Genomic DNA, 20,513 nt, shown 5'->3' on the forward strand with positions numbered 1-20,513 from the left:
ACGGGGCGATATGGGATTGGGGGGGCAACTCCCATCTCTTGCGGGGGCGCAATTAGTGCCAGCACCGTCCGTTAAGAGTTTGGGTGTAATCTTCGACACCTCCCTTTCCATGGAGGCGCAGATTGCAGCTATAACAAAGGCGGCATTTTTCCATCTCCGCCAAGCTAAGCAGTTGGCTCCTTACCTCTCTCGCCCTGACCTAGCCACTGTGATCCACGCGACGGTCACCTCCAGATTGGATTATTGTAACTCGCTCTACGTGGGGCTGCCCTTGAGACTGACCCAGAAACTCCAGCGGGTGCAGAATGCTGCAGCGAGACTCCTTACGAGGTCTTCGCTGCGAGATCACATTCACCCGGTGCTATACCAGCTGCACTGGCTCCCGGTGGAGTACAGGATCAGGTTTAAGGTGCTGGTTTTAACCTTTAAAGCCCTATATGGCCTAGGACCCTCGTACCTACGGGACCGCCTCTCCTGGTATGCCCCACAGAGAAACCTACGGTCTTCAAATAAAAACATCTTGAAGGTCCCAGGCCACAGAGAAGTTAGGTTGGCCTCAACTAGAGCCAGGGCTTTTTCGGCTGTGGCTCCGATCTGGTGGAACACTCTGTCACAAGAGACCAGGGCCCTGCGGGACTTGACATCCTTCCGCAGGGCCTGCAAGACAGAGCTGTTCCACCAGGCCTTTGGCCAGGGCACAGCCTGACTCCCTCCCTCGGCAATCTTCGCAGAGCTCTGGCCCAATGGTTGCTAGTGGCTTGAATTAATTAATTTTTATAATGAATGATTTTAGAATGTTGTTTATGTTGTACTTTTGTACTGTTTTATTGTTGTGAGCCGCCCTGAGCCCGGCTTCGGCTGGGGAGGGCGGGATATAAATAAAATTTATTATTATTATTATTATAACCATTGGGCTAGAGTTCTATGAGGGTTATCGAAGGAGGGGGTCACACTGTGCCTTGGCCAAAGGCCTTGTGGAACAGCTCTGTCTTGCAGGCCTGCGGAAAGATGTCAAGTCCCGCAGGGCCCTAGTCTCTTGTGATAGAGAGTTCCACCAGATCGGGGCCACAGCCGAAAAAGCCTTGGCTCTGGTTGAGGCCAGCCTAACCTCCCTGTGGCCCGGGACCTCCCAGATGTTTTTATTTGAAGACCGTAAGGTCCTTCGTGGAACATACCAGGAGAGGCGGTTCCGTAGGTACGAGGGTCCTAGGCCGTATAGGGGTTTAAAGGTTAAAACATGACAACCAAACTCCGATGATGATGATTCTGCGTTTTCCCTGAGGATCTCCCTTTTCGCAGACTGCAGCAACTCTGATTTTTTCCCTTCTTCCCCAGAAGAATGGGTTGCACAGACCATAGCAGGATGTGCACACAGCAAAACTGCAACACGCCAGATATTGTGGGAAGTTGATCGCAATTCCTTTTGCAGATTGCAATGGGAGAGGGGCAATTAGATTGCATTAGGAGCCACCCATCTGGCAGTGGCTCTTTTTGTCAGTTTGTACACACAGTTTGTCTCGGTGCGTACGCTTTGTAGCCCACCCTTCCTCCCAAGGAATTCAGAGTGACGCGTGTCTCCTTGTGTTTTATTCCTCACAGCAATCCTGCAATGTAAGTTAGACAGAGTACAGACGCTGCTCAGCAAGTCTCACCACTGATGGGGCTTTAAACCCCATCCTTTCTGGTCCAAGTCCCATACGGTAACCAATTATCCCACACTGGCTCTGTGGGCTGGAGCAGGAGAATGACTGGTTTATTCTGGAGACTGGCACTTTTTCTGTCTTTCGCCCCCTGCCACCAGAGGAGATATTCCTTCAGTCTGTCAGTTGTGTACAGGACTGGTCATCGGGCTGTGTCAGATCTCTTAAAAAACACACCTTGGCTACTCTATTGGCATCATGGCCCAACCTGAATTTTCATTTTGGTCACATGGTTCCTCCATTGCACCCCATAATGTTCACTTCCCCCTTCTCCTCCCCTCTGGGTCTCTTGTTACGAGCCCACCAGCTGGATTTCACTTTCTTCCTGTCTTGCACCCCCTCCCCCCAAAAACCCAACAACACTTTTTATTGTTTTGCTTTAACAGTCCTATCCAATTGTTGATGTGTTTTTATTTCTGGTCTGCTTCCGTTCTTCCTTTGGGAAAGCTGAGCACCTGAACTCCTTATCTGACCCTGAGGGATAGCCACTGAAACGAGAAGGAGATTTAGTGTCAGGTGATTTAAGAGGTGGTTTTATTGAGCGGGCGGCTATACCCAGGGAGAACCTCGCTGGGGAGCAAGGGGGCATGTGGATGATTTTTTTTCTTTTTTAAAGGGGAGTTATTGTATTTTTTAATTATTCCTAGGCCACGGGCCTAGATATTTCAGCATGCTCCCCTTCTTGGATGTTGACAGAAAAAGGAAATCCTGTGTGGCCTTTGACCTTGCAGGCAGCAGAACAGTATAATGTTTTAAAGACCTTGCAACCTGCTCAGGGGCTGGTAGCTTTCCCTCCTTCCCTTCTTCTTTTCTTAAGTCTATAGTCTCTGTCACTTCCCCCGTATTATCCAAATGGGCACTGAGCGTATGGATGCACTTAGAGCCCAAAGAGGTGGGTTAGAGGGCAAGGCAGGAACGCACTACATGCCTTATGCAGAGCCAGACCAGCCATCCATTTGGCTTAGTTGTGTCTACACTGACTGGCAGCTGCTCTCCAGGTTTTCTTTTCCAACATTTTTGAAATTCATTTTCACTTTTAACATTTATCACCATACATAAATCACGATCATTTTGCAAAAAGAATTCTCAGAATCCTGGAACTTCCCTCCATGGTTTCCCCAGATCCTCTTTTCAAACTGCATTATATAATATTATCCGTATTTTCTTAAAACTCAGTTTTTATCATAGTTCTCACTTCATTGCAAGTGTTTTCACAATCCTGCCAATGTTTTCAGTTGTTTCATAGAATCATAGAATCATAGAGTTGGAAGAGACCACAAGGGCCATCGAGTCCAACCCCCTGCCAAGCAGGAAACACCATCAGAGCACTCCTGACATATGGTTGTCAAGCCTCTGCTTAAAGACCTCCAAAGGAGGAGACTCCACCACACTCCTGGGCAGCAAATTCCACTGTCGAACAGCTCTTACTGTCAGGAAGTTCTTCCTAATGTTTAGGTGGAATCTTCTTTCTTGTAGTTTGGATCCATTGCTCCGTGTCCGCTTCTCCGGAGCAGCAGAAAACAACCTTTGTCCCTCCTCTATGTGACATCCTTTTATATATTTGAACATGGCTATCATATCACCCCTTAACCTCCTCTTCTCCAGGCTAAACATGCCCAGCTCCCTTAGTCGTTCCTCATAAGGCATCGTTTCCAGGCCTTTGACCATTTTGGTTGCCCTCCTCTGGACACGTTCCAGTTTGTCAGTGTCCTTCTTGAACTGTGGTGCCCAGAACTGGACACAGTACTCCAGGTGAGGTCTGACCAGAGCAGAATACAGTGGCACTATTACTTCCCTTGATCTAGATGCTATACTCCTATTGATGCAGCCCAGAATTGCATTGGCTTTTTTAGCTGTCGCGTCACACTGTTGGCTCATGTCAAGTTTGTGGTCAACCAAGACTCCTAGATCCTTTTCACATGTACTGCTCTCAAGCCAGGTGTCACCCATCTTGTATTTGTGCCTCTCATTTTTTTTTGCCCAAGTGCAATACTTTACATTTCTCCCTGTTAAAATTCATCTTGTTTGTTTTTGCCCAGTTCTCTAATCTGTCAAGGTCGTTTTGAAGTGTGATCCTGTCCTTCAAGTCACTTAGAAAATTTCCCCATTCTTTGTTAAACTTGTCCTATTGATCTCTGGTTTTCCCAGTCATTTTTGCCCAATTCAGCATAGTCCACCACCTTTATCTGCCATTCTTCTTTTGTAGTTTGATTGTCCTCCTTCCATCTTTGGGCAAGTAGCATCCGTGCAGCTGCTGTAGCATACATGAATAGTCTCTTCTGATCCTTAGGCTTTTCTGGACCTAGAATTCCTAGTAAGAAAGCTTCAGGTTTTGAGGCAGGAGTCTTTCCCCAGTTCTGCTTGATGATGCCAGAGGTTACTATGGAACTATGGTCCTGTTTACTTGGCAGGGACTTTGGAAGTTGCCTTACCACTGGTCCATCTAGTTCAACATTGCCAACACTGGCTGGCAGCAGTTTTACAGGGTTTTGGGCAGGGGATATTATTCCCAGCCCTTCCTGGAGATGCCGGGATAGAACTTGGGACCTTCTGTGTGCAAAGCAGATGCTCTTACCACTAAGCTGCTGCATTTTCTGCTCATCTTGTAGGGAAGTATTGGGGAGGTCTAAGCAAACCTCTCTCTCCTCAAAACTGGCAGGTTTCATAGACTGTATATGCATTGTGCTAAGTACCCCTGGCAGCAGAGAGCAGCCTGGAAGTCCTAAGCCCACAGTTGTTTGGCCTAGGAATCCTGGCCTGACATTTTCTTCCTTACAGCCACCCCAAAAGAGTAGAAGGAATTGGACTCAGATGGTGCAATCACATGCTGTATTTGTCGCTCCATAAGACGCACTTTTTTCCTCTTAAAATCTAAGGGGAAATGTCTGTGCGTCTTACGGAGCGAATGTGTGGTCCCTGGGGCTGGTGGGGGGGAACCCGGGCTTCCCCCACCAGCCCCAACAAGCTCTGTCCCTTCCCCCACCTCCTGCAAAAGACAGGGATAGCCGCGCTCCCTTTAAAGAGCGTGCGGCTCTTGCAGGAGGTGGGGGAAGGGACAGAGCGAGGCTCTCTCACTTCCCCCACCTCCCACAAAAGCCCCCAAGAGCCACGGTCCCTTTAAAGAGCTGCGCGGAGTGTGTGTGTGGCTCTTGGGGGCTTTTCCCCGAGGAGGGAGAAGGGCAGTGATGGGCTGCCCTTCTCCCTCCTCAGGGAAAAGCCTGCAAGCGCCGCACACATGCTCCACGCGGCTCATGAAAGGGTGCATACAGGCTCTGCTCAGCGCTCCCTTTAAATAATATTTTTTTTCTTGAATACCCCCCCCCCCAAAAAAAAAAAAAACACTAGGTTCGCCTTATGGTCAGGTTCGCCTTATGGAGCGAAAAATACGGTACATTTTGAGAGCCAAATTTCAAGCAATAGCATTCTTTAAGCTAGGAATAGCCAATGTGGGGCCCTCCAGACATTTTGGACTACAACTCCCATCATCATTGACCTTGCTGGCTGATAGGGGTTGTAGTACAGCCTCATCTCAATGGTATCACATTGGCCACCCCCACTTTAAGCTATGAAAGGCACTTTGCAGCTAAAAGAATCTGGGTGGGCTAAGGGGGAAGTTGCCTCTGAGCCTAGTCTCTCTTTCTTTGGGGTTCTTTTTCTTTTTTAAAGCTTAAAGGTCCCAAGAGAGGGTCTTGAAGGACAGACTTCCTCCCTGCCCCCCCCCCGCCCCCACCAATGAAACCTTCACAGATGCGTCCTTGTGTGTAAAATATTTCCAAAGCAGCCTCTGGTAAAAACGTAAAGCAGACCAGGACATTCCGAAGCCTAACAACAAAGCTACTGAAATAATGCTTTTGAATGCTGTGTTATGGCAATAAGCAAAATCAAGCCAAACTCCGGGGCTGTCCGAAATCCGCAGCTGTTGAAGAAAACTGCAGCTGCGCTGCTCACTAACTTCCCCTTCCTTTTGTAATGTCTGAGATAATTTTTCCCATAGCCTGGCTTCGGGAGTTTCTGCAGTTCCCCTCCCCTACCCCCCCCCCAATATCATTGGTTGCAATTGACTGGACATGAGAGCCCAAGTAAATTCAACATGATGGAAAGTAAACAACCAATATTACCTGATGTAGAAAAGAGGAATAGATGAAAATTCAGCAGCACAGACAAACAAAAACCCAGCGAAGAGAAAATCCAGACCAAATGAGCCAGTGTGGTGTAATGGTTAGATCATTGGACTAGGACCTGGGAGAGCAGGGTTCGAATCCCTACTCAGCCATGAAGTTCACTGGGTGACCTTGGACTAGTCACCCTCTCCTAGCCTAATCTCACAGGGTTGTTGTGAGGACGAAATGGGGGGGGGGGAGGAGAGCCACCTACGCCAGAGCTTCTCAAACTTCATGTCGCTGGCACACTTTTTAGACATGCATCATTTCATGACACAGTAAATCGGTTTTACTAGTAAACTGGAGGTTAAACTAACCCCTTTCCAGCCCCGGGAAGCACGGGGAACGTTGGCATGACACACCTGTGGCCAATGCACGATTGTGTCGCGACACACAGTTTGAAAGCTCTGATTTACACCACCTTGAAATCCCTGGAAGATAGAGGTGGTATGCAAATTAAAATAACTAACTAATCAACCACAGTCTTTGCTGGTATTCCAGTGGTTTGCAGACAAGGGGGCCACATGGTCCTTACTTGGTCGGGAGTTCCATAATTTAGAATCATAGAATCATAGAGTTGGAAGAGACCACAAGGGCCATCGAGTCCAACCCCCTGCCAAGCAGGAAACACCATCAGAGCACTCCTGACATATGGTTGTCAAGCCTCTGCTTAAAGACCTCCAAAGAAGGAGACTCCACCACACTCCTTGGCAGCAAATTCCACTGTCAAACAGCTCTTACTGTCAGGAAGTTCTTCCTAATGTTTAGGTGGAATCTTCTTTCTTGTAGTTTGGATCCATTGCTCCGTGTCCGCTTCTCTGGAGCAGCAGAAAACAACCTTTCTCCCTCCTCTATGTGACATCCTTTTATATATTTGAACATGGCTATCATATCACCCCTTAACCTCCTCTTCTCCAGGCTAAACATGCCCAGCTCCCTTAGCCGTTCCTCATAAGGCATCGTTTCCAGGCCTTTGATCATTTTGGTTGCCCTCCTCTGGACACGTTCCAGTTTGTCAGTGTCCTTCTTGAACTGTGTTTAGGTTGAGATGCAGCGATTGGTCCAAAGTCACCCGCTGAGCTTCATGGCTGAATGGGGATTTGAATTCAGTTGTCCCCAATTGTAGTGTGACCCTCTAATCATTACACATGGTCAGTAGGCAAGACATCTCCCCCGGTACACGGGGAAACACGACGGAAAGCCCTATCTCTTTATCTCAAGTGGCAGGGGAGGAATACATGGAGGAGGCAAGCTGTAAGGTAGACATAGTCTGAAGTTCATAACAGCTCCAGTACTAACAGTTTATTTCTTTTAATGGCTGGAGTGGCGCGCGGGGGGGGGGAGGGGGAGGGAGGGTTAAACTGAGTCACCAAAGTGTTTCCAACTCAGCTTTAAATGCTCTTTTAATTTATACGGGGCGGACATTGTTTTCTTACACAGCAGTTGGTTTTACTGGAAATCCATTTTGCCAGATGGCTTGCAAAAAAAAAAAAAAAAAGAGCAGTTATAAATAATCTTTATAACATGACCAAAATAGGTAACTTAATGACATTTGTGCACACATTGCTGCTAAACATATCTAAATATGTTGTTAATGACTGAAAGGTAATGCGAAGGGCAGGGGGGAAAGAAGGTTCTTGTTTGTGTTTCTTTCCACCCTAAAGGGAATATTCACAATCTCCTTTGTGAATTCTCAATTAATTTTTTTCTTTAAAAGAAAAAAAAATCTCAGTTTGCATTGGTGGTGAGAACCTCATGCCTTATGGAGTGCAGGCTATCATTCTGATGGGATAGAGCTTAAGTAGATCTGGGATGCTTCTGAATCTATAAACAAGCCCTCTGCATTCCAGATAGCATCCCTCTTACAGTCTCCACCCCCAAGTTCAGCCCGAACATGGAGGTTCACCCTTGCAGTGAAGTTACAGGGAACCAGGCAGAGGGCCTTCTTGGTAGTAGCGCCCGCCCTGTGGAACGCCCTCCCATCAGATGTCAAGGAGATAAAGAGCTACACACCTTTTAGAAGACATCTGAAGGCACCCCTGTTTATGGAAGTTTTTAATGTTTGATGTTTTATTGTGTTTTTGTATTTTGCTAGAAGCTGCACTGAGTAGCTGGGGCAACCCAGTTACATGAGCGGCATATAAATAATAAAGTTATTGTTGATTATTATTAGCATCCATCTATGTATGACTTCCGTTCGTTATACAGAAATTGCCCACGTGCTTTTTGGGTTCCCTCTTTGCAACTGTATGATCTGGAAATTTCCCCTTTCAGTTCATAAACTGTGTTTTTAAATTCCCAGGATCACCCTAGAGGGATTGGGTCCCTTTTCATAGCAGAGGTAGACAACTCTGTAGACAACATTTTAAAAGGGCATAGGATGTCAACCAAAGAAACGAAAGGCCTGGTTAAAAATGAACGTTTTTGCCTGGGGCAAAATGTATATACGCCTTGGCCGGGCGCAAGGTGTATAATGAAGGTGCCAGCTGAACTTCCCTGGGGAGAGCATTCCACAGCCGGGGAGCCACCACAGAGAAGACCCTGTTCTCATGTTGCCACCCTCTGGACCTCTCGAGGAGGAGGCACATGAAGGAGGGCCTCAGAAGATGATCTTAGGGTCCAAGTAGGTTCATATGAAAAGAGGTGGTCCTTGAGGTATTGGGGTCCTGAACCGTTTAAGGCTTTATAGGTCAAAACCAGCACTTGGAATTGGGCCCGGAAACTAATTGGTAGCCAGTGCAGTTGGACCAGAATCGGTGTAATATGCTCAAACCATCTTGCTCCAGTGAGCAACCTGGCTGCTGAATTGTGCACTAGCTGAGGTTTCCAAACCGTCTTCACAGGCAGCCCTATATAACGCATTGCAGTAATCTAACCCTGAGGTTACCAGAGCATAGACAACAGTAGTTAGGCTATCCCTGTCCAGATAGGGGCGTAGCTGGACCACCAGCTGAAGCTGATGGAAGGCACTCTGGGCCACTGAGGCCACCTGAGCCTCAAGCAACAGCACAGGATTCCGGAGTACCCCAAGCTACGGACATGCTCCTTCAGAGGAAGTCTAACGCCATCAAGAGCAGGTGATCTCCCACCCATCTGGTCTAGGGAACCACCCACCAACAGTGCCTCCATCTTATCTGGATTGAGCCTCGGTTTGTTGGCTCTCATCCAGTCCATTACCGAGGCAAGACACTGGTCCAGCACTTCCGCTGCCTCGCCTGCAGATGTAAAGGAGAAATAGAGCTGAGCGTCATCGACATATTGCTGGCAACGTACTCCAAACATCTGGATAACCCCACCCAGCAGTTTCATGTAGATGTTAAACAACATGGGGGATAGGATTGAGCCTTCTTGTGGTCAAGAAAGTGAAAATATTATGAAAATGATTTATAGGTGGTACATGACCCCAGTCAAGCTTGCAAAAATCTACCACTTGCCTGATAACAAATGTTGGAAATGTAAAGAGATTGAAGGTACCTTCTTTCACCTTTGGTGGACGTGCCCAAAGATTAAGGCTTTTTGGGAAATGATATATAATGAAATGAAAAAGGTATTTAAATATACCTTTCTTAAGAAACCAGAGGCCTTTCTCCTGGGCATGGCCGGCCAATTGGTGTCAAAGAAAGACAGAACATTTTTTATGTATGCTACAACAGCAGCAAGAATACTCATCACAAAGTATTGGAAGACACAAGATCTACCCACCTTGGAAGAATGGCAGATGAAGGTGATAGACTATATGGGACTGGCAGAAATGACCGGCAGAATCCGAGACCAGGGAAAAGAGACGGCGGAAGAAGATTGGAAGAAATTTAAGAATTATCTTAAGAAACATTGCAAAATTAATGAATGTTAGAATGATGCTGGTTTAGAAATTAAGTGGATTACAGTTGTAAGGATTAAGTTAAAAGAAAAGAAAGGTTAAAAATTAGATAAATTTAAGGGTGAGGATTTGCTGAATTAAAATTTGAAATTGGAATGCAGAAAGGGGGAGGTATGAGGAGGTCGGAGAAGTAAGTTATAAGAAAATAAGGGTTTGAAATTATACTTGTTATTTTTTTGTTTGTGTTTGTTTGTATTGTTGTGTTTGTCTGTATAATTTGTGAAACTTTAATAAATATTTTATATAAAAAAAATAAATAGGATTGAGCCTTGCGGAACCCCACATTGAAGGTTCCACCGGGCTGAAAAGCTTTTCCAAGCAACACCTTCTAGGAACGACCAAGTAGGACTGGAACCACCGTAAAGCGGCGCCACCCACCCCTAGTTTGGACAGTCGCTCCAGAAGGGTACCATGGTTGATGGTATCAAAAGCCGATCAGAGGTCGAGAAAAATTAACAGGGACATGTTTCCCATGTCTCTCTCTTGACAGAGGTCATCATACAGGGTAAACAAAGCAGTTTCTGTGCCAAAACTGGGCCAATCCAGCCCCTAGATGTTGCTGGACTATAACCCCCACAGTCCCATAATCACCGGCCAATGGCCATCATAGCTCTCATAGCTTTCCCTTTTCTTGCGAGGAATCCTATTCAGAATAAGGGAATTTCTCTTTAAAAAAGGGAAACGTTGACTGCTGGGGGTTGATGGGAGCCTTGCAGCATCTGGAGGGTGCTCTCCTTGCTAGGTAAGGTAAAGGTAAAGGTACCCCTGCCCTTACGGGCCAGTCGTGTCCGACTCTAGGGTTGTGCTCCCATCTCACTTAAGAGGCCGGGGGCCAGCGCTGTCTGGAGACACTTCCGGGTCACGTGGCCAGCGTGACGAAGCTGCTCTGGCGAGCCAATACCAGCGCAGCACACGGAAACGCCGTTTACCTTCCCGCTATAAAGCGGTACCTATTTATCTACTTGCACTTAAGAGTGCTTTTGAACTGCTAGGTGGGCAGGAGCTGGGACCGAACGACAGGAGCTCACCCCGCCGCGGGGATTCGAACCGCCGACCATGCGATCGGCAAGCCCTAGGCACTGAGGTTTTACCCACAGCGTCACCCGCGTCCTGCCCTGCTTTCTACTCCTGCTTAATGACACTCTAGCCTTGCCAATGGCCAGCCCTGTCTCCTCTCCCGTGCCTCCTTGCCTGGCTATTTCTGCCTCTGTACGCTGTAGAGAACAGAAGCGGAAGTATCTCCAGGGTCATTTTAAGTTTGATGATTCAATTGTTCTGTGAAATAATATTGGGAGATGGCAGCTGAGAGCTTGAGTGGATGGTGTTTATATATACACGTTTACTCACATGTCAAACGAGAGGTTTGGAACAAGGCTTGATTGGCAGGTAAGCTCCGGACTGGGAAAAAATAGACTGCTGCTTCACGCAGTGCACTGTTTATTTCTTTAACATATTTACTCAGCCGTGGCTTTCAGAGGGGTTTACAAAGTGACATTAAAATGAAACAAAGAGAGAATTGAGCGGGCAGTTTAGAATATCCAGCAAAAAATATAGACAGAACTGAAGAGCTGTGGAAACTGAATTTTCGCCTGGTGCTGAAAATAAAAACACTGCCAGGAGAATCTCCCTGAGAATGGAGTTCTACAATATGTGGGGCCACCACTGAAAAGCCCCTGTCTCCTTTCACCCCATTCCCAGCTTCATTGTTGATGCAGATGGGCACCCAAAGCAGGGCTTCTGGAGCTGATTTGAGGTCTGGCAGATTCATCCAGGAGAATGTGGCCCTTTACAATTTTGTACCCTGACCCCTTGCAATTGAGGGCTTTGTAGGGTACAACCAACGCTTTGAATTGTGCTCAGAAATGCACAGTTTCCAGTGTTACTGTTCCAAAACTGGCATAATCTGCTCTGTATAAGCAGTAGGAAAATAAGAAGAGCTTTGTGGCTGGATCAATGTAGGGAATAATAATAATAATAATAATAATAATAATAATAATAATAATAATAATAATTTATTATTTATACCCCGCCCATCTGGCTGGGTTTCCCCAGCCACTCTGGGCGGCTTCCAAAAGAATATTAAAATACTATGATACATCAAAAACATACTATGATACATCAAAAACGTGAAGCCAGCCAATGCCTGTCTTGATTCATAGAATCATAGAATCATAGAATCATAGAGTTGGAAGAGACCACAAGGGCCATCGAGTCCAACCCCCTGCCAAGCAGGAAACACCATCAGAGCACTCCTGACATATGGTTGTCAAGCCTCTGCTTAAAGACCTCCAAAGAAGGAGACTCCACCACACTCCTTGGCAGCAAATTCCACTGTCAAACAGCTCTTACTGTCAGGAAGTTCTTCCTAATGTTTAGGTGGAATCTTCTTTCTTGTAGTTTCTTTCTTCTTTCTTTGTAGATTCCCGCAGCCCCTGTTAACTCTGTCAGGACAGCGAATCACAAGAGCAGGTGTCGGCCAAAATCACGATGCGGGAAACACTGGGAAGCCCGCCAATGCCTCCATTCTTATTTCAGACTTTGTGATATATTGGTATATTGCGATGTTTCGCTTGTGATATATGACGATGTTGAAAACCAGATATTGCCCAGCCCTACGTCCCATTTGTGTTTTCCTGCAGCTGGTGTTCGCTAGCTCTGCCTCTGATAATGAAGATGATGATGATAAGGATAATAATGATAATTTTATTATTTATACCATCATGACTAGCAGCAATTCCTAACCTTATCCTCCAGGAGTTTTTCCTCAAGCCATATCATCACATGCACTGTGATACTACATAATTCATTTTCTTAACTGTGTATCAGGAGGAGGGGAGGAATCTGCCATTTTTGGTCTCAAGCCCACGGCGGGCATTGCATCTAGTTCCCGTCAAAGCTTGGGAGTCAGTTCAGCCAATAATTTGATTTCTTGTTCTTTGGTATGCAGAGTGTTTGCCCGCATTAACAATCCTTCTGTTGTTTCTCTCGCTCATAAAAATTTAAGTAATTTTAACTTGTTTCTGAGCAACTTTCATTGCTTCGTATGTGCAAGCACGCCCATTTTCTTTTAAAATAGGAAAGGTTTTGACTGGCCTCCCTAAAAAGAAGTCACTAAAGGAGAAAATAAATATGCTGTTGGTTGCGTGGACAATAGCGCCATTGTGCAAAGGGGGAGTGAGGATCACCTCCGAACGGCCTCAGGTGAAATCTAATGGAGAACCAATTTGAAACTGGATGGAGTTCATTGGTCGAAAGAATGCGTCTTAGATAAACATCTGATCCAAGTTAGATGACTTTCTGTGCTGCTTGTTTTTGTGATTAAGTTCTAATTATGATTACTTAAAAAAACATTTTTTAATACATAATGGCTGCATTTGGCCTTCTGAAATAAGGAGCTTGTTATATTGTCATTTAATGTGGAATCTATAAAAATGGCTGTTTGCAAGTCCCTCTGATTTATGAGGCTAATGCAGCTTTTTCTTATTACTGAAAGTGATCGTTTTCTGGTAAACCAGGAGTATCGAGCCGTGTCCTGTTCTCCTGAAAACAGCCTTTTGAGATGCAATTTGTCATTCTAGGAATATACGGCACTAATGGTGAATTGTTTATGCCTTTTAAATATTTTACTCTGTCTTATTTCTCTCTCTCCTTAATTCCATTTACAGGAAAGTTCTCATCTTCCTGCTTCTTTGCTGTTGGCCCAGCACAAAGACAGGTCCACCCAACTTGAAATGCAACTGGAGATTCCCAAACCAGTCAAGCCAGTTGCATTTTCGACTGGCATCAAAATGGTAAGGCCAGACATCTCTCTCTGTGTGTGTGTGTGTGGAGGGAGAGGGAGAGGGATGAGTTTTCTGCATTCTGCATTGCAGTCTTTAGCTGCTTCAGTCTTGGTCTTTGAGATCTACATTGGACTTGCATTTAACACCATGCCAGCATCAAACTTTGTGGTCGCACTTAAATAGTGTGGGTATAACGTAAATTTGAAGGCGGTGGTTAAAAAATAAATAAAGGAGGGGGAATTATTATTATATATTGTTACGATATAGAAGCAATGTGGCCGCGAGCTGCAGCTAGCTGGAAAGTAAAACATAATGGGAATGTTGGGACTGTTCCGTGGGAAACAGAGGGACAGTCTATTCACAGTGCGAAGCACCGGAATTAGCTCAGAGTGTAATATGAGCTGGACAGGAAGTACAGAAGGAGGAGTTTCTCTCTTGGCTGCTGGAGTTTGAAGAGAGCAGACGTGTTTTCTGTAACGCTGCAAAGACAGAAATAAAGGCATGTAAATACATTTCTGTCTATCTCTTTCCCCTGCCGGGGGGGGGGGGAAGGAAAGAGTGGTGTGTTCTTCTCACGCCGAGGAGGATCGCCGATCGCGACCTAGCCTGTATCCTGCCGGGGAATGCAGACAGGGAGGTCAACCGGAGATCAAGCCGGGTGCCTGGAGAGTGGCCACCTTCTCCTGATAAAGGCTTGATTCCCAACATATATTAGATTTCTATACCGCTCTTCATCCGAAGATCACAGGGTGGTTTACAATATAACACCCCCCCCCAAATACATTATGTCCTACACTGGTGCATGCAATCTGGTGTGAACCAGATTTCCACGTGGTTATTGTAAATGTGTGTTGCCTATTCTGAGTGGGATTGTGATGGTGGAAGTAGGTAGACCTCTGCTTAGAGTGATGGGGGGGGGCGGGGCGGGGGTTGGACTAGAATCCCTTCCAACATTCTTTGGGTTTTACCCAACAAAATGGTTCAATTCGCATAAGGGCTTCCGCTTGCAGAATTGAGCTTCCCCTCCCTCTCCTCTCAGTGTGTGCTCTCCATGCCCCCTCAACTGTTTTGGGGGTTCCACCCAGCCCTCTGGAGCAGATTTGGAGGGGCGGCATGCAGGGATGTGCAGGGAGAGGACGGGAAGTTGCGTTGTGCAAGCAGATATCCTTGTGTTAACCAAACAACTTCATTGGACAAAACCCAATGAGTCTAAGTGGTGTTTGCACAATCCGTAGGTACACAAGAACTCCATGATTGCGCAAGCGACTCTGCCATACTTTCTAGTTGCTCAGTAGTTAACAAAGCCACAAGTAGCTTTCGTTTGGGTAATGACTTAATCTTCTGTGCTGCTTAAACACTCCTTGCTCTCTTAATTCAAAATAAAAAAATAGGGCCGATTGCATGCAAGGTTGAAATGCTTTTCCTTTTCTTTCCTCCCTCGATGTTAGCCCTCCAAAGCTTTCCTTGCTTGTTTTAACACATTTTTGTTGGTTCCCTGTAGCAAAATGCATTGTATGGAGATAATTACTTAATTCCTCAAATATCCCAATGCCATTTGGAGCAGTTTTATCTGGAACGTCAATCTTGTAAACGGTGAAGAGGTTCAGCGTGATTTCTGTAAGAACGCTTCAGATAATTGGCAGCTAAAGCAAGCTGCAAACTTTTTTACCCTTACAGACAGGCTGTCCAAAGTCTTTTTTTAAAAAATAATAATATTTATTAAACTTTTCCAGACAATAAAAATTACAAAATTGTAGATAGGAAAATAAAAGAAGCATAACAATAATAAAAAAGAGAGAAAAAATACAAAAATACGAAAACCAAATACATAGACAATAAAGAAGAAAGTTAAAAAAAAGAAGAGAGAAAAACAATCAATATTTTCATGTCATATCTTTCATTTACTTATTTCCTGACCTCCTCACACCCTCCTTTTCTGTATTCCAGTTCACATAGTTAGTTCAGCAAATCCTTACCCACTATCATTTATCTTTACTTATTATCTTAACCTATTATAACTATATATTTCCAAAGTCTTGTGTCAGCATGTGTCCAGCCCATATTTTGGCAAGAGGGATCTTACCCGGGATTCTTGATTTTTCTTGCAGATCTAGATTCTGCATGGACTTAGCTTCCCTTGCCTACTACTCTTTACAGATACATATCTGGCATAGAGAGAATTCTCTGCAGCAGGAGTAGGAAAACTCAAGGTCGGGGGCCAGATATTGCCCTCAAAGCCTTTCTGTCTGGCCCTTGGAACTCTTCCCAGGCCAAACCATGTTTTTAGATATGCTGTAAGCCGCCCAGAGTGGATGGGGAAAGCCAGCCGGATGTGCTGGGTATTAATAATAATAACAGTACAGTGGTGCCCCGCAAGACGAATGCCTCGCAAGACGGAAAACTCGCTAGACGAAAGAGTTTTCCGTTTTGGAGGTGCTTTGCAAAACGAATTTCCTATGGGCTTGCTTCGCAAGACGACAATGTCTTGCGAGTTCCTGCGGGTTCCTCCCCTTTTTCTAAGCCGCTAAGCCGCTTATCAGCTGATCCGATAAGCTGATAAGCCGCTAAAAGCCGCTAATAGCGCTAATCCGCTAATCCGTCAATGGGCTTGCTTCGCAAGACGAAAAAACCGCTAGACAAAGAGAATCACAGAACGGATTCTTTTCGTCTTGCGAGGCACCACTGTAACAACAACACCCCTCACTTGCCCTCCTTCAAACCCAGAGTGTGTTTGCCTGCCTGGCAAGTGTCCTTGAAATCTAATAATGCTTGTTTGGATGCAGAGGGGTAGGGGGGGAGGCAGCAGCTGGGGAACCCTCAAGGGAGGAAGGCTCGGAGCCAAGGGATTGGCGGTGGGACAGCAACAATAATTTTATTATTGATACCCCACCCATCTGGCTGGGGCGACTTTGAACACGTATAAAAACACAACTAAACACCAGACATTCAAAACTTATCAAACATAAAAAAACCCTGCTGTGAGCAGTTCCCATCCCAGAACCAGAAGAGGTATAAAAAAGGGGGAGCAAAAACAGTCAAGGCATCAGAGTCTCACATTGCTTAGGAAGGACCCAGGGAGGAGGAGAGTTAGGGAGCTGTGGGAAGGCGAGGACCTCATTGGTTGCTGTGCTCACTAGCCCTGAGCTGTTTTGTTTCTTTGAATAAAGAGTTAGTGTCGGTGACACCTTGTGAGTTATTGCAGACCTGCACTCGGCACCCGCCCTGACATTGGGTTGAGGCTACACAGGGATGTGTGAGCGTTTGTAGAAACTCAACTTATGTTCAAGCATAAACTTACATTTAGTACTTGGCCCACTTTTGCCTCTGGCCCTGCCTTCTACTGTCATGTGGTCCTTGGAAGGTCGATCTAAAAAATGGCATCTGCTGGGAAACCGATAGCAATAACTATGGAGCAGCAGCTTCTTCTTCTTCTTCTTCTTCTTCTTCTTCTTCTTCTTCTTCTTCTTCTTCTTCTCCTCCTCTCTTCTCTCTTCTCTCTTCTCTCTTCTCTCTTCCTCTTCTTTCTATCAGAAGATATTACAGGGCCTAGCTATCCCACTTATCTTCCAGCTCTCTCTGACGTGCGAGCTGTTTCCAGGAGAGAGGTATGGAACTACTGATTTCAAAATATTAATTTCCCCCTGCCTTTCGGCAAAACAGCTTTCCAGGCAGCTAACAACAGAAATTAAAGCTCTAAATTTAAAACAAATGTGGCAATAAAAATGTCTCAAACAGCAGCGAGAGGAGGCCAGCAATAAAACCATCAGCAACAAGTCAGCAGTGAAATGATAAAGCTGCCCTGAAATATTATCCACAAAAACATCACCTGGCACCTAAAAGCTAATAAAGGAAAGGTGTCGGGGAGAGCATTCCACATTTTGGGCACCACGACTGATATGGCGCTGTCCCTATTCACTTCTCAACTGTCCTCTGTAGATGGGGACCCCCAGAGAAGGCCTCTGAAGGAAGTTCATATGGGAGATGATGGCCGTTCAATAATCCTGGCATTGACAGGCTATCCTAGTACATTTGCTCATGGTTTGATTGGGTGAGGAGGCCACATTCAGAAAGCTTCCCATTCAGCAAAATGCAGCATGCAGTGGTAGTGGAAGAGCTCGCAGCTTGTTGCAAGAGAACATGAAAGCCTTTCTTTCAGGATCTTAAATGCTTGCCAAACCCCCTGCAATATGCAATCTGTTGGATATGGAACAGGACAGAGTTCTTCCAACTGCATCATCTTAGCAGCATTGTTCGCCAAGTCGCTGGTGGTTTTTGGTTCAGGGAGGCTCATGGTCCCAGCATTTGCAAATTCAAAATCTAGGGCCAGCCTTGTTTTTCTCTGTTGACACAAGTACTGTGGGTGCAGGGATGCTCTGGAATGTTTTTTAGGCAAAGGGCTGCAGGGCCAGGCACACAAACAATCACATTCACAGGCCAATGCACAAAACTAACCAGAGGCACGCATTTTTAATTCTTAGTAACTCCACTTAATTTTCACCTTCCATTTTCCCCATATGTCCCCACCACAAAACATTTGGATAAAGCTTTCCAGGACCCCTTTACCTGTCCTCACTGTGCAAAAGGCAAATGCTCAATCTTAAAAGTGCGTCATGAAAATTTCATGCATGCAGCTGAAAAAGGCACGGGCACTTTCTGGATCTTTTGCAAGGAGCATCTGTGTGCTGGCACAATTCCCTCAGCTGCTCTATCTTCTTGTAGAAGAAGACGCTTCAGTTGCACACTTCACGGTGGTTGGGGATGAAGGGAGGTTTGTTTCAACGACACCTGGAAGGCCGCCATGTTGGCTATCCTTGTAGAAAGTACAGAACTATGCGTACCATTGGGGTGATCGGGTATAGAAGAACATCTTAACGTCCCTGTGGAGAGAAACAATTGCAGAGTAGAGGTGGGGTTCATGCCTTCATCATGTATGCTTCCATGAGGTCTCTGGTTTTGACTGGCCATTGTGGGAAGCAGGATGGTAGACCAGACAGAGCTTTTGATCTGAACTAGCAGGGCTCTTCTTACGTTCTTATTATCAGTCTCTTTCAAATTAGTTCAGTTTTGAAAGGTTCAGTCCACCGTCTTGATTCAAAATGGTGCCCAACTGTATCTGAATATAGATGAAAACCTCCTCCTCGATCTCAGGAACTGCCATGCAACATTTGGTTGTGGAATCTTAAGAGCTGTCCAACTGCAGAGCAAACAACTTTCTGAAAAATATAGGGCCGGATTCAACCAAGTTGTTGAGCTAGTAGAAGCTGGGGCAATGGGACTCTCCCCTCCCTTCTGGAAAGAGTTTGTAGATTTCTGTTGTGGACTGGAATGTCTCAGGCCAGACACAAAGCCTTGTTGTTGTTGATGACGATGATGATATAACAAAGACCATTCAGCCACATTAGAAAATTAGAACTTTCTTAGCGAAGAAAAGGTTCAAGTAGGAACATGTTTAGATACATTTGAGAGGTTTGGGCTATTTCCTCCTTTTCCCTCTTCTTTTTTTGTTATTTGAAGTGTAAGCCAGACAGAGTGTGTTGAAAAGCAGCCTGTCATTCGATCGGTTTTTCTTTTTTTAAATGAGTGCTAACCTGCCAACTAGTGCATAAGATATGTTAATTAGCCGGGGGATTACTATGTAATTGCCGATCTTTCAGTGTTCAAGCATTCAGCTCAATTAGCTTGGATTTAGTTTTTAGTTTAGTGTTGTTTTTTTTAATCGTAAGTGACTAATAAGTCATTTTATTGGTCATCATCCTGCCCATTTCCGCCTCCAGCCAGAGGCCCAGCGTCCACACAGCCTCACCTGATTTGCATGCAGTAGCCTGAGACTGAGCTGAAGGTTGTTGGCATATTGATGACAGCAAGTTCCAAACTCCCGGTTGACCCCACCAAAAGTGGAGCCCACAAGATGCTCTGCAGATTGGGCACAGCTGGCTTCCAGGGGCTCTGATGCCCCTTATGATGGACTGGTTTTCATCAGGTAGTTTGTTGTACAGAATAGCCCAGCTAGGGAGCAAGCCCGGGATGTAATGGTGGTGGAGAAGTAAGCGTTCTTTGGCACTGCTACCTAGTAGGCAAATTATGATCCTGTGCTTGTTCATTGATCCACTGGATTCAAGGATTCACTGTATAGCTCAGTTGGTTAGAATGTGCTGCTGATAATGCCGAGGTTGCAGGTTCAATCCCCATGTGGGAGAGCTGTATTGGAGGTGCTTGGACTAGATAATCCTCAGGATCTCTGCCAACTCTACAACTCTGTGATTGTCACTACAGTTCTTGTGCCACCTGCACTTGAAATTTCATTACACAGAACTCACTAGGAAACTCAAGAGCCTCCCATAGAGACTTGGTGTGAATATTGAAGTCCCCCAACACAACTGTTTGTGGACGGTCCAGTAGCAGGGCAGCTATTGCCATTGGGCATCAAGGTGAGCAGAACTTCAACAGAATACACTGCAGCCTTCCAGTTTGTGCTGGTGTTGCACCAAATACATAGCTGTCAACTTACAGATTTGAAAATAAGGAACCAGCAGCCTTGAAAATAAGGGACCAGCAGCCAAAATAAGGGATTTTCCCAGCACAGGTATGTTCAGCTTCTGAGCCCCTCCGAGCCAAAGGCAGAAAGCCCAGCCAGCAGCCAAACGAAGCCTCAAACGGTGGTTCCCACAGCGCAGCAACCCGGCAAAGGGGATGCAGCAAGGAAAACCACCGTCACCTCTCCGCTGGGAAGCGCTGAGCAAAAGTGAGTCCTCAGGCAATGTGGCCGATTTGATTGGCACAAGGCATGCAAGCCCCCCCCCCAGTCGTTCTTAGACTCCTCATTGGGTGAGCAACGCAGCCAAGCAACACAGTTGGAGCCTCCCTCCTCCCTGGCCGGCAGGGACGGAGGGAGAGGAGCTGCTTCCTTTGAAACCTGGGATATTTAAGGGACATCATCAATAAGGGACAGCAGCGGGACACGGCGCTGGGATAAGGGAGTTTCCCGCCAAAT

At 45.9% G+C, this 20,513-nt stretch overlaps 1 protein-coding gene and 1 long non-coding RNA gene across 2 annotated transcripts in view; one reads left to right on the forward strand and one right to left on the reverse strand.

The window, feature by feature from the left end:
- LOC309531217 overlaps positions 1 to 20,513 on the reverse strand; it is a 140,558-nt gene that overhangs the window by 98,324 nt on the left and 21,721 nt on the right. The gene's annotated exons all lie outside the window — the stretch shown is intronic.
- Positions 1 to 20,513, forward strand: part of MNAT1 (MNAT1 component of CDK activating kinase) — a 150,396-nt gene that overhangs the window by 52,061 nt on the left and 77,822 nt on the right. Inside the window, exon 6 of the mRNA XM_082219427.1 lies at positions 13,406 to 13,531. Coding sequence (XP_082075553.1) covers positions 13,406 to 13,531 — 126 coding nt within the window. The remainder of the gene's footprint in view (positions 1 to 13,405; positions 13,532 to 20,513) is intronic.

This window comes from Podarcis vaucheri, assembly GCF_965113315.1.
Source record: "Podarcis vaucheri genome assembly, chromosome: 1".
NCBI classification, from domain to species: Eukaryota; Metazoa; Chordata; class Lepidosauria; order Squamata; family Lacertidae; genus Podarcis; species Podarcis vaucheri.